We start from the raw sequence: 14,107 nt of genomic DNA on the forward strand, positions 1-14,107 counted from the left end.
CAAAAATCAGCCAAGGTGGTGCACTCAGCCTGTCGACAGTTCAAGGTATATAGGGAACATTTTAGTGAAGAAGAAGAAGAAGAGGAATAGGAAGAGGAGGAGGAGTAGTTTGGATTTATATCCCCCCTTTCTCTCCTGTAGGAGACTCAAAGGGGCTTACAATCTCCTTGCCCTTCCCCCCTCACAACAAACACCCTGTGAGGTAGGTGGGGCTGAGAGAGCTCCGAGGAGCTGTGACTAGCCCAAGGTCACCCAGCTGGCGTGTGTGGGAGTGCACAGGCTAATCTGAATTCCCCAGATAAGCCTCCACAGCTCAGGCGGCAGAGCTGGGAATCAAACCCGGTTCCTCCAGATTAGATACACGAGCTGTTAACATCCTACGCCACTGCTGCTCCTTGAGAATAGACTTGAGAATGAGGGAAATGGGAAGGTGGGTGACATATCAAGGCTGGAATACGGTGGAGGATGTTAGAATATCTGGCATCTCTTATGTTTAAGTTATTGCAGGAGCAAGACAGTTGCACCATTTGGTTACTGTGTGTTAATGCAGGGCAGCTGGGCAGTTAACTGTTTGATTGAGGTTGGCCTTTAATGCTGCATATTATGGTGTAGCTTCCATGCCCTTCACCTCTCCTCCTCTACCTTTTTTGTCCTTATTTGCTTAATGTGTAAGCTTGATTGCTTGCCAGTGCTTTTTAGCACAGGATCATTTTGTCTTCCTCTTATTTTGTTAATAAATTAAGCTAGGGTGTTGTAAAACTGCTGCACAAAACCACCAACACAGGAAGGTTGTAGCTCTGGTCTCTGCCCATCAGTCCCACTAACACAACTAACATTTGCAAGGTTTCCTCATCCACACACAAGCAGGTAGTCGTCCCCAGGGAACGCTCTCCAAGGAGCATCAAGCGTACGCCGGGCTGCCCAAACAGCAGCTCGGAAAGGCCTCCCCACGCAAAGGCTCACCCGCTGGTTTTTACGAAGCTGTCTGCCTTTCTCAGACATCCCTGGCTGAGAAAACCAGGTGAGGATCATCTCTTCGGCCAGGATCTCCAGTTGGTAGAAAGTCATCAGCACCTGCAACAGAGCAGAAGTGATTCGGACCCTTTGGGGCGAGCTGTTACGGTAATTCTCACAGATGCTTCTCCTGGCAAGGAGGCTACGGCAACAGAATCAGTGGTCCACCCATGTTAATATTGCCTGCTCAGACTGGAAGCTGCTCTCCAGGGTCTCAGGCAGAGGTCTTTCACATCACCCACCAGCTGGCCTTTTTAACTGCAGATGCTGGGGACTGAACATGCAAGGTACCAAACAGATGCTGCGTCACTAAGCCACAGCCCCTCTCCAAACACACAAGAAGAAGGAGGAGGAGGAGCAGAAGAAGAAGGAGAAGAAGAAGATGGAGGAGGAGGAGGAGGAGAAGGAGAAGAAGGAGATGGAGAAGGGGAGAAGAAGGAGGAGGAGGAGAAGAAGAAGGAGAAGATGGAGAAGGAGAAGATGGAGAAGGAGAAGGAGAAGGAGGAGGAGGAAGAGGAGAAGAAGGAGAAGAAGGAGGAGGAGAAGAAGATGGAGAAGGAGGAGGAGGAGGAGAAGAAGGAGAAGGAGGAGGAGGAGAAGGAGAAGAAGGAGGAGGAGGAGGAGAAGAAGAAGATGGAGAAGGAGGAGGAGGAGGAGGAGGAGAAGGAGGAGGAGGAGAAGGAGAAGAAGAAGATGGAGGAGGAGGAGAAGGAAAAGAAGGAGGAGGAGGAGAAGGAGAAAGAGAAGAAGAAAAAGAGTAGTAGTAGTAGTTTGGATTTATATCCCCCCTTTCTCTCCTGCAGAAGACTCAAAGGGGCTTACAATCTCCTTGCCCTTCCCCCATCACAACAAACACCCTGTGAGGTAGGTGGGGCTGAGAGAGCTCCGAGAAGCTGTGACTAGTCCAAGGTCACCCAGCTGGCGTGTGTGGGAGTGCACAGGCTAATCTGAATTCCCCAGATAAGCCTCCACAGCTCAGGCGGCAGAGCTGGGAATCAAACCCGGTTCCTCCAGATACACGAGCTCTTAACCTCCTACGCCACTGCTGCTCCTTCTACTGTATCAGATCCCTGGTTCATCCAGATCAGTATTGCCTCCTCAGACCTGCAGCAGCTCCTCAAGGTCTCAGGCCGAAGTCTTTCACTCCGCCTGCTGCCCAGCTCTTTCCACTGAGGATGGCGGGGATTGAACCTAGGAACTTCCGCACGCCAAGCAGAGGCTCTAACCACTGAGCTACCGCTGCTCCCCAACAGTTTCTGTGTCTTGTGGGTTTAGCAGGGAGGTTCTGGCGTGAAGACAGTGCAAATGCAATAAGCGGCCGTGTGCAACACAAGGAGGCCCGTTTTCGGAGCCTTCGGAGGATGTTGCTGGCGCACAATCCCGCACTGCCACCCCACCCCCAGACTGGGACAAGTGGACAACAGTCAGAGCAACTGCTCTGGGGGAAGGAAACGGCTCATCAGCTGCTGAGACAATCAAGGTCCCTAAAGGGATTCTTGGCCTCTCTCCCAAATGTGAGCAAATTCCACCTGCCAAACCCAGAAGGCAAAAATATGCTGCCGGCGAGTGGAGGGAACGAGACGGGGCTTAGCTTTGCTTCCATCGTGGGCGTTCAGTTAAGAAATGAAAAGCCCCCATCTCTCAACCCAGAGTGAAAGAAGAACAGACAGGACGCTCTTCATTCTGTGGATACGGAAATGAAGAAGAATAGATTGGATTTATATCCTACCTTTCAGTCCCATAAGGACCGAAAGGTGGCTTACAAGCTCCTTTCCCTTCCTCTCCCCACAACAGACACCTTGTGAAGCAGGTGGGGCTGAGAGAGTTCCGAAGAACTGTGACTAGACCAGTGATGGTGAACCTATGGCATGGGTGCCAAAGGTGGCACTCGGAGCCCTCTCTGTGGGCACACACACACAGAGTTTGTCATGTGGGGGGCGTAACATCACCCCCCCACACACACACACACACAGGCTGGCCTGGGCCACTGAGCACGACATGCGCACACCACAGTGAGCAGGGAGGACTTGGCTGGTGGGCCTGGTGCCTGTGCTCTGGGGGGGCGCAGAGGAGGCAGAGATGCTAGAGAGGCACAGAGCGGTGCGTGCGGAATATGCTGGAGGCTGGAGCAGGCTGGCCCCTGCTTGAGCAGGTGGGGCGGAGGAAGAGGGAGCCAACCGGTTTTTTCTAAACTAAAACCTCAGCATTCAAGTTAAATGGCCGGGTTGGCACTTTGCGATAAATAAGTGGGGTTTGGGTTGCAATTTGGGCACTCGGTCTCAAAAAGGTTCGCCATCACTTCCCCCCCCCCCCCACCCCCCCCCCCCCCCCCCCCCCCCCCCCCCCCCCCCCCCCCCCCCCCCCCCCCCCACCCCCCCCCCCCCCCCCCCACCACCCCCCCCCCCCCCCCCCCCCCCCCCCCCCCCCCCCCCCCCCCCCCCCCCCCCCCCCCCCCACCCCCCCCCCCCCCCAACCCCCCCCCCCCCCACCCCCCCCCCCCCCCACCCCCCCCCCCCCCCACCACCCCCCCCCCCAACCCCCCCCCGCCCCACCACGCCCCCCCCCCAACACCCCCCCCCCCAACCCGCCCCTCCCCCCCACCTCCCCTGCCCCCAAACGCCCCCGCCCCCCACCAGCCCCCCCCCCCCCAAACCCCCCCCCCCCCCCCCCCCCCCCCCCCCCCAACCCCCCCCCCCCCCACGTGCGTGCACAATGACAATAAAATGCTTATGCTTATGCTTATGCTTATGCTTATATGGGGTGACGCGGTCTCGAAGATACGAGGGTCCCAGGCCGTATAAGGCCTTAAAGGTCAACACCAACACCTTGAAAACGATCCGGAACTCCACTGGGAGCCAATGTAGCCGGCGCAACACAGGCTGAATATGATCCCAACTGGCGCTGCCTGTGAGCAAGCGCGCCGCCACATGTTGGACCAGTTTCAGTCTCCGGATCAAGCGCAAGGGAAGGCCAGTAGTGAAGCTTTGAAGTTACAATAGTCTAGCCTGGAGGTGACCGTTGCATGGATCACAGTGGCTAGGTCCGCTTGGGAGAGGAAGGGGGCCAGCCGCCGGGCCTGGCGGAGATGGAAAAAAGCAACCCGGGTTATATGGGCCACCTGGGTCTCCATGGAAAGAGACGAATCCAGGTGGACCCCCAGGTTGCGCATGGAGGGGGTCGGCACCAATGTGACCCCCTCCCACACCGGCGGCTGAAAAGTCCCGCCCCCCCCCTCGCGGCCAAGCCAAAGGATCTCCGTCTTCGATGGATTCAGCTTTAACCTGCTCTGTCGTAACCAACCAGCAACCGCCTCCAAACAGTGCTGTAGAGCCGCAGGGGCGGCAGCTGCTCCCCGCTCCATCGACAGAATGAGCTGTGTGTCATCCGCATACTGATGACAAACCAGCCCCAAACTCCGTACCAGCGGTCATACATAGATGTTAAATAATAGCGGGGATAGTAGCGCCCCCTGGGGTACACCGCAGGAGAGCGGGCACTTCCGGGAGGCCTGATCCCCGCACCTCACTTGCTGATTCCGACCCCGGAGAAACGAGGCAATCCATTGAAGGACCGTGCCCCACACTCCAGAGGCGGCCAGGCGGTGGGTCAAAAGGTCATGATCGACCATATCAAACGCTGCGGTAAGATCTAACAATACCAGCAGCGCCGATCCGCCTCGGTCAAGCTGTATACGGAGCGTATCTGTGACGGCGACGAGAACAGTCTCCGTCCCATGCCCAGCACGGAAGCCGGACTGGAAGGGGTCAAAAGCTTACCGGTAATGCATATTTTACCTTTCTCCCCAAAAGCAGCTTACACCATTCTCCCCCTCCATTTTATCCTCACAGCAACCCTGTGAGGTAGGTTAAGCTGAGAGGGTGTGACTGGCCCAAGCTCATTTAGCAAGTTTCCACGGCAGAGGGGGGATTCGAATCGGCTGATAGTTCAATATGCAAATTACTACAGGAGCAGCAATATGCAAATTACTACAGGACCAGCAGTGGCGTAGGAGGTTAAGAGCTCGTGTATTTAATCTGGAGGAACCGGGTTTGATTCCCAGTTCCCGCCTGAGCTGTGGAGGCTTATCTGGGGAATTCAGATTAGCCTGTACACTCCCACACACGCCAGTTGGGTGATCTTGGGCTAGTCACAGCTTCTCGGAGCTCTCAGCCCCACCCACCTCACAGGGTGTTTGTTGTGAGGGGGGGGAAGGGCAAGGAGATTGTAAGCCCCTTTGAGTCTCCTGCAGGAGAGAAAGGGGGGATATAAATCCAAACTCTTCTTCTCTTCTTCTTCTTTTTGGCTTATAATGAAATGCTCCTCAAAGCCAAGAATTCTACTGGGTAGAAGTTTAATTCCATTATGGCGTCATTTATCACCCAGTGAAGGGTGCTTGCCCCCTAACCCCAAGGCAATTGATACCCCAACCTCACCACACAGCAAAGCTCCCTCCGTTGGCCACTTGCTTTCACTGCAGACAACTCCAAACAAGCAGAATTAGCCTGTCACCTGCTTATCCAAACTCCTTTTAAAACCGACTGGTTTTTAATAGCTGCTGGTACTTGGCTTTATTTCTGTCTTAATTTCATTTTTTAAAAAAACAGAATGGTACTTGGGGATAAAGGCACCTATTTAGCAAATCTTTTACATTTACAGAAGCTTCACTTAACAGCTATAATAATAAATTGTTCCAGGTGTTTGAGCAGTTAATTTCACTGTTTCATCATAGCAGTAAATGATTAAAATGATTTTTAAAAAGATTTAAAAAATGATTAAAAATGATTAAATAATTATAATAAATGATTAAAAATAATAAATGATTAAAATGATTAATACATGATTAAATGATTAAAAATAAATTATTAAAAAAAATAAATGATTAAAAAATAGTACAAGCATCATCGTAGATGACTAATGCATCTTCGTGGCTGTTCTGGTCACATGCATGGTATAAAAATACTTAGCCAACAGCTACTTTTAAGTGGGGGAATGACCATCATGAGGAACAATATATACAGAGTTTTCAGAAGAAACTGTTCCTAGGGAGAAGCAAAGTGCAAATTTGTTTTGAAAAATGCTTTCTCCCAACATAGATTGGAGGCTAATCTCCAAAGAGGCTAAAACTGGAATGCCGCAAAGAGGCGTGGGAGATGTTCACAAGCGGTGCAAAACACCACAGAGCAGAGAAAATCAGAAAAAGGCACACTATGCCTGCGGTTATCTCAAGTGCGAATTCCATATTTTAATCACTCGGTGTGTTCAAGAAGCATTTCCTCCAGGACAGACAACAGGAAATACTTCTTGACGCTGCAAGTGATTAAAATGTAGAATTCGCTGCCAGAGGGTGTAGTGTTGGCCACAGGCTTTAAAAGGGGATTAGAAAGATTCATGGGAGGTCCATCGGTGGCTGCTAGTTGTGGTGAACAAAGGAAACCTCCGCATTCGAAGGTAGCAAGCTTTGGAATCCCAGTACCAAGAGGCAACATTAAAAGAAGGCCTTGGCTTCTGTGCCACGCTGCTGGGCCTCCAGAGGAAGAAGAAGAAGAGTTTGGATTTATACCCCACCTTTCTCTCCTGTAAGGAGACTCAAGGGGGCTTACAATCTCCTTTCCCTCTCCCCCCCTCCCTGTGAGGTAGGTGGGGCTGAGAGAGCTCCAAAGAACTGTGACTAGCCCATAAAGCAAAGACTCTTTGAGCAGGACTACCAGAAACTGATGGCACAAGCAAATAAAACCTGCTCTCCAATCCACCTGCATATTTTGCCTCGTTTTCCCACTCCTGCTATCTACATCTTCTACATGAGCCCACTCTGAGACGCGCTGTCACCTTAGCCAGATACAGTGTTCTTCCTTCTACCAGATGATACAAAAGAGAGCACCATCTTCCATCCTCTGATAGATCTTGCACCTGCAATCCTGGTCTTGAAGAAACAGTCCATCATGTTCTATTATATTGCCCTCTATATGCTGTAGAGCGGGAAAGACTACTTAATCCTCTCTTAGCTGCTCTAGGCAACACTACAGATGCTGTCAAAACTTTGTTCTTGTTAGACAGCAACTCAACTGTTACCATCGAACAAACTGCTAGATCCTTGTGTGTTGTCATCACTGAACGTTCCCAAATGCTTAGCAGACTCAATCCCAATTCAGTGGCTTAATAGTTCAGCTCTCATGGTGCTTGTTTTTTTTTTAACTTTTTTACCAGCCAATTTTAATTTCCATTGTATAATTTATATATATGCCATTAAAGTTTTCATCATTATCAAGATACATTGTTTTACTGTGACTAGCCCAAGGTCACCCAGCTGCAATAAGTTGGAGTGCACAGGCTAATCTGGTTCACCAGATAAGCCTCCACAGCTCAAGTGGCAGAGCAGGAAATCAAACCCGGTTCTCCAGATTAGAGTGCACCTGCTCTTAACCACTACACCTCGCTGGCTCTCAATCACAGTGTGAGACAGGATTCTGGACTAGATGGATCCTTACTGGTCTGATCCAGCAGGGCTCTTCTTATGTTCTTACAGTAGGGAAAACTATGATCCCTGCCAAGCACCGTTGGTGATGCTTTCACAAGCTGTAAAAATCAATAAAGGAATCCTTGCCTTTAGCAACTGTCTGGTAGTTGATCTTTAGGGTCACAGGGCTCAAGGCAATAATTCTGAAGCCGCAAACGCTGCCTATCTCAAAGGAAAGAAAACAGACATCCCAGAAATGCAGACAGACACTGAGTCAAGCAAGGGAAGAGGGGCTACTCACAGGGACTACCGACATGAAGTAGTGCTGGGGATCTTTTTCGGCGTTTATCTGTTGCAGGGGGAATTCCAGAACCACCTTGCTGAGCACCTCCATCACTTCTTTTAAGCCAATGTTATAGGCATACCTGGAAAAAGATATCAAGGCATTACGGGAGGTTGTCCATTCCGGCATCCTCCAGAAAACTCATCCCACTGAAGTATCTTACAGTATTATTTGCTTGTTTTCCATAATCTAGTTCTGGTGTTTCTTTATATTCTGCTCTGATTGTTGTTATGTTGCAAATGAAAGATTGAAGATTGGTGGAAACTTCACAGCAATTTATCTCAGACCTTAAGGTGGCAGCAGTACAAGACACCTGCGGAAATGCGGGGCAAAGGATGGAGAGAAAGGATTCCACAGCAGGCAAAGCCGGAGATGCTTTCTTCCCATTAGAAGAAATGCAGAACCACAGCCGGCAAAACACCTATGCTTAACTACATAAGAAGGAGCCTGCTGGATCATGTAGGCCCAGAACCAGTTTAAAGCACTTTTCAAGTTCCTATGAGAAAACTATAAGTAGGATTACCCCCCATTAGCCGTTTTTAATAATGGGGTGTTGGCAACCATAATGCTGCTGAACAAACATATATGCAAGCCTTTTACTTAGTGTTCTTTTCCTGTTGCTAACCAGATTTGTAACAACCCTGAAGAATGCCCCTTGTTCTTAGTTCAATATGAGAAAAACAAGAAATTGTGAGCCTATTGGATTTCAGGGCCTTACTGACTCTAAGCTTGCACCTTCCAAGTCTACTGTAACACAATTACAAAAGCTAGAACAATGGGAATATGTTTTGGCTCGTTGTTGGGGAAAATAGGGCAACAAAGAACAATACTGATAAGGTAAGGCCGGCCCTTAGTTCACAGTACGTCAAGGGGTGGACTAATGACACCTACCAATCAAGACATTAATATGTCCAAATGTTTTGGGGAATGGGATGATCTCCTCCTTTTCCAAATGATTGATTGATGATGATTGTACTTTGGGGTGTATACTTTTGATGCTGTGCTAATGTAACCTATAAAAATAAGTGACCGTAGCCGTTTTGGTGTGGCTCGTCTGATACTAGCTTGCCCGTATGTTGGCATGAATAAAACATTTCTTTGATTTTATTCATTTTCGGCTTGAGCTTTTTGGGCTTAATTATTTAACCTCGTTACCCCGCGGTAACAATCAGACCAGAGTCCATCTAGTCCAGCACTGCTACTCACGGTGGCCCACCAGATGCCTTTGGGAGCTCACATGCAGGATGTGAAAGCAGTGGCCTTCTGCTGCTGCTGGTGCTCCCCAGCACCTGATCACAAAAGGTGCAGACAGGGAGAACCCTTATGGGGCTTCCCGAGCTGACTTCAGGAGGGAATCCAAGATACAATGTTCAATGCTCCTTTGTAGGCTAAAGATCTTTACACCATGCTGGTAATTGAGGGTAAGGACCCTGCAGGCATGTCTACAAGGGAGATGCTGGAAAGACACAGGCATAGCCCTCAGCCCCCCTGCAGTTCAAAAGAATCAAGAAAACACTGCCTTACTTGAGAGAGTTGATCTCCAAAACCAGGTTGTCACAGGATATGTTTTCCTCTTCACCCCTCTGCAAGGTCCCCAGCACCTCATTCTGGAAGACTGGGAGCAAAGCAACAGATTGTTATAATCACAAGCAGGTAATGTCAGCATACACCAGTGGTAGCGAACCTATGGCATGGGTGCCAGAGGTGGCACTCGGAGCCCTTTCTGTGGGCACACTCAAACAGAGTGCCCCCCCCCCCCCACATATCTAGGCTGGCCTGGGCCGCTGGGCTCAATTATTAGCATTAAACCTAAGACCTAGTTTTGGGGAAGCAGTGTAGGTAACCCTGTTAAGCGCTGTTCAACCCCACTGATTTTCATGCGAAGAACTAAAGTGCGATCCTTAACCTGGGAGTAAGCTCAGTTGCTGGCAATGGGGCTTGCTTCTGAGTAAACCCTCCTAGGATCGTGATTCACCCATTGGAAGAGTTGCACGGTTGCTTCAAAGCAAAGCCACCGACTAGCACCAAGCTTACTCCTGAGCAATGCACACCTCGGAGCCAATGGTTTTTTTCTAAACTAAAACCTCAGGATTCAGGTTAAATTGCCGTGTTGGCACTTTGCGATAAATAAGGGGGTTTTGGGTTGCAATTTGGGCACTCGGTCTCAAAAAGGTTCGCCATCACTGGCATACACAGAAGGAAAACTGGCATTTGCAATTGGCATCAGGTCCCAAATCTGGGAGGAGGCCAAAATCCTATGGCTAAAGCCACACTTTTCTGTGCACCAAGTCTCCCGCCCTGAAGCAATACAGGATTGATATGTAAAGGGCCTTTCTCTCTTCCTTTCCTTGCTTATTGCTTTGACACCGATTGTAGATAACTAGATTGAGTGACCCTGAGGAGATTCTCTGCCTCAGGGAAACAGGATGTGCCTGTTGGCCTGAGGGGGGGGGCGGGCAAGGCAAGTGGCTGCATCTATCTCTACTGTGGCCTTGGAGGCGCCTAAGCCTCAAGCAACTATTTTCACACTTTCTCTGGGAAAGGGGGAAGGGGGACTGGGCAAGGATAAAGGAGCCCAGGGAAGCCAGGCTGAGAACTGGCTTTCTCAAGCCAGGTACCCTGTTTCCCCGAATATAAGACATCCCCTGAAAATAAGACGTAGTAGAGTTTTTGCTGAAGTGCGAAATATAAGGCATCCCCCGAAAGTAAGACGTAGCAAAGTTTTTGTTTGGGAGCATGCCCGACGAACAGAACACAGAAAAATAAGACATTCCCTGAAAATAAGACATAGCGCATCTTTGGGAGCAAAAATTAATATAAGACACTGTCTTATATTCGGGGAAACACGGTCTTTTGCAGTCTTTTAATAAAGGCTACTGATCAAGAATCCAGAGTCTGTTTATTGGTTTGTCAGCTACTCACCTTTGATGTCATCCAGCTGAGGGGAAGATGCCCGACTACCCGAATGCTCAGACCCTTGGCTCATGTCGCTGTCGGACTCACTTTCTTCTTCCGCACTTAAAGCAGGGCCTGGCAAAATACAGAGGGGGGACGGGGAGGGAAATTCTCAAATCCTTAGTTTGGGCAGACTTCCCCATCCAAGCTCTGACAAGCAGCTGTAGCGCACCCCCCACCCCCCAAATCAAGAGTATGAGAAGGCAACTGCGAGCTCCAATCCACCCAGCAAGGAAGACACTTTATATTCTCTTTCCAGATATATGCTGCTAAACTGGAAACCACCACAGGTTGCAGGTTTCAAAGCAATCTCTGGGGCATGCCTCTGGAGCGTCTCGGCCAGCCCGTTTGCAATCGTGTGTGCTTGAGTAGACCTGCCTATTTGTGACTGACTCAAGTATCAGGCATCTTTGCTCTGCCTTACTGAGCAGGGCTGAAAAGAAGAAGAAGAAGAAGAAGAAGAAGAAGAAGAAGAAGAAGAAGAAGAAGAAGAAGAAGAAGAAGAAGAAGAAGAAGAAGAAGAAGAAGAAGAAGAAGAAGAAGAAGAAGAAGAAGAAGAAGAAGAGGAGGAGAGAGGGAGAGAGGAAGAGGGAGAGGAAGAGGAGGGAGGAGAGAGGGAGAGAGGGAAGAAGGGAAGAGGGAGGAGGAGGAGGAGGAGTTTGGATTTATATCCCCCCTTTCTCTCCTGTAGGAGACTCAAAGGGGTTTACTATCTCCTTGCCCTTCCCCCCTCACAACAAACACCCTGTGAGGTAGGTGGGGCTGAGAGAGCTCCGAGAAGCTGTGACTAGCCCAAGGTCACCCAGCTGGCGTGTGTGGGAGTGTATAGGCTAATCTGAATTCCCCAGATAAGCCTCCACAACTCAGGCGGCAGAGCTGGGAATCAAACCCGGTTCCTCCAGATTAGATACACGAGCTCTTAACCTCCTACGCCACTGCTGCTCCTAAAGCAAGGCAAATTAGCACTGGACAGAGAAGAAAAATCGCTGGGAAGTAATTGTACCACTCTACATTGGTCAGACCTCACCTACAGTACTGTGTTCAGTTCTGGGCACTGCAATTTAAGAAGGAGATTGACAAGCTGGAACATGTCCAGAGGAGAACAACCAAAATGGTGTGGAATCCATGCCCTACGGACAGAGGCTTAGGGAGCTGGGGATGTTTATACTGGAGAAGCGAAGGTTATGGGGGGACATGATAGCTATGTTTAAATATTTGAAGGGATGCCATGATGTTTTCTGCTGCCTCGGAGACATGGAAGAATGGGTTCAAGGTGCAGGAAAAGAGATTCCATCTGAACATTAGGGAGAACTTCCTGACCGTCAGGGCTGTTCAACAGTGGGATTCGCTGCCTCGGAGAGTTGTGGAGTCTCCTGCTTTGGAGGTTTTTAAAGAGAGGCTGGATGGCCATCTGTCAGGAGTGCTTTGATTGTGTGTTCCTGCATGGCAGGTGGATTGGACTTGATGGCCCTTGAGGTCTCTTCCAAATCTATGATTCTATGACTCATTGCCATACCTGCCTTCAGGCTACATCCCCATGCACTACAAGCTTGCTTCCTGTTGACACGCCCTCCTCTGACAGCTGTGCTGGCCCATCAACAGGCCCTTGCCTGATCCCCATTGGCCATGCTCTCTTGCTCCTCACCCCATAGACTGTGTCTCTGCTCCTCTCCGTCCACGTCGTTCTTGCTGTCTGCTTTCCAAAGGTAACCTCTGCCTTCAGAGCCAACTTCCGCTACGTTGTAACCTAGAAGGAGATGGCAGAGTCGGAATTCTAAGCAGTCCACGGCCTCAAAAAGGATGAGGACGCCTGCTGTTGATTTTTTTAAAAATCCGCATTCTTTGCTTCCCATCTAGCAAGCCAGAATTTTAATTTAGAGACGAGATCATCTCGGCTGGCTTTCAGTAACCGGGAGCAGAACAAATTTTTCCTGCTGCACCCACTACAATTTCCAGCAGAGCATCTTTGGAGGGACGGGTGCCCCTTAGGAAGAGGGTGGGATTCCGCCCGGGGGGCGGGCGGGAACACCTTCCAAAACTGGCTAATCAAGACCAACCCAAAGCTCCCTCACCTTTTAGTTTCACTTTGCTCTCCTCTTTAGTCACGCTGGAGTCGTCGCTGAACTGGTCCTCGTCTTCCTCTTCCTCATCTGTGGGATGTAAGGAGACGACGGTGCCTTCCACGAGGACGATGTCAGGGCCCACCGCCACCTGGAAATCAAGCGACATTTCACCCCCGTCAGGACCTCGGACTGCTCTAGCAGAAAATACAGCATTGATTCCCAGAGCACTCATGTGGGCACACAAATACCCTGGTAACAGACCCGGATGTTTTCTGCCTTCCTCTGGCCACAGAGCAGAGTTCACTGGGAGAATAAGGGGAGGAGGTGGTTGTTGGAGGGCCTGAGTGCCTGGGAAAGCAGCTTCACGTGTGCATCGGGGAGACACACCACCGCTTGAAAAGGCAAGTCTCTCACACTCCCCCGACCTGACCTCTCTCTTCCTTAAAGAAATTTGGCTTTCGGAGAAAACTGCTGACATTGCAGACCCTCTGGCTCCAATGTGTGTACATGCAAATGCCAAATCTCCTGCCCAAATCCCCCTGTGCTCTTTGCCCTGTCCATTGTTTTGTGTTTCCCCTGCCTGCCTGCCCTGTTTGTTTTTCCTCTTGTAAACTGTCAATAAATGGGCTTGGGGGGAAACAGGACGGCAGAGTTGCTCCCTGCTTCTCTCACTGGCCGAAACGACATGCTGCCTCCATTGCTGTAAGACTACAGGTGGTGGCAAATTCCTCAGGCTGTGCAGTGGGCTGCCCTTGAGGTCCCTTCCCGCTCTACATTTCTAAGACCAAGGTGCCGCAGCAGCAGCTCCTTCAAACTCACCTGGGAAGTGAGGACGCAGCGAGGCTTCAGCGTGACCCCTTTTTTCACCTCCGCCTCATCACAGACAATCGACTGCTGGATCTTCACGTGGTCTCCGACACGGACCCCATTCCACAGGAACGCCCCGTCCAGAATGACCTCGTCACCTGCCAAAGAGCCAGGCACATAATGTCCAACAGAACGTCTGCCTGCTTCTTAATAAGAAAATGTTTTCTATGCAACCTCTTTACTCCAGAAAAGGCACTTGGGAGCGGTTCATGCAGAACCAGGTAGGTGACCACAAAACCTCGCCGTTTTAGAACTCTTTCTACAAAAGGCAACATCTTGAAATAAGAACATAAGAACTAGCCTGCTGGATCAGACCAGAGTCCATCTAGTCCAGCTCTCTGCTACTCACAGTGGCCCACCAGGTGCCTTTGGGAGCTCACCTGCAGGATGTGAAAGGCTAACGGCTCTCTC

At 50.2% G+C, this 14,107-nt stretch overlaps 1 protein-coding gene across 1 annotated transcript in view; it reads right to left on the reverse strand.

Annotated features, from left to right (window-relative positions):
* Positions 1-14,107, reverse strand: part of EIF2B5 (eukaryotic translation initiation factor 2B subunit epsilon) — a 43,387-nt gene that overhangs the window by 3,528 nt on the left and 25,752 nt on the right. The window contains exons 8-15 of the mRNA XM_048506962.1: positions 13,649-13,794; positions 12,839-12,977; positions 12,412-12,513; positions 10,734-10,841; positions 9,336-9,426; positions 7,749-7,893; positions 6,265-6,377; positions 964-1,144 (exon numbers count right to left, since the gene is read on the reverse strand). Of these exons, the coding sequence (XP_048362919.1) occupies positions 964-1,144; positions 6,265-6,377; positions 7,749-7,893; positions 9,336-9,426; positions 10,734-10,841; positions 12,412-12,513; positions 12,839-12,977; positions 13,649-13,794 (1,025 nt within the window). The remainder of the gene's footprint in view (positions 1-963; positions 1,145-6,264; positions 6,378-7,748; positions 7,894-9,335; positions 9,427-10,733; positions 10,842-12,411; positions 12,514-12,838; positions 12,978-13,648; positions 13,795-14,107) is intronic.

This window comes from Sphaerodactylus townsendi, linkage group LG08 (genome assembly GCF_021028975.2).
Source record: "Sphaerodactylus townsendi isolate TG3544 linkage group LG08, MPM_Stown_v2.3, whole genome shotgun sequence".
NCBI classification, from domain to species: Eukaryota; Metazoa; Chordata; class Lepidosauria; order Squamata; family Sphaerodactylidae; genus Sphaerodactylus; species Sphaerodactylus townsendi.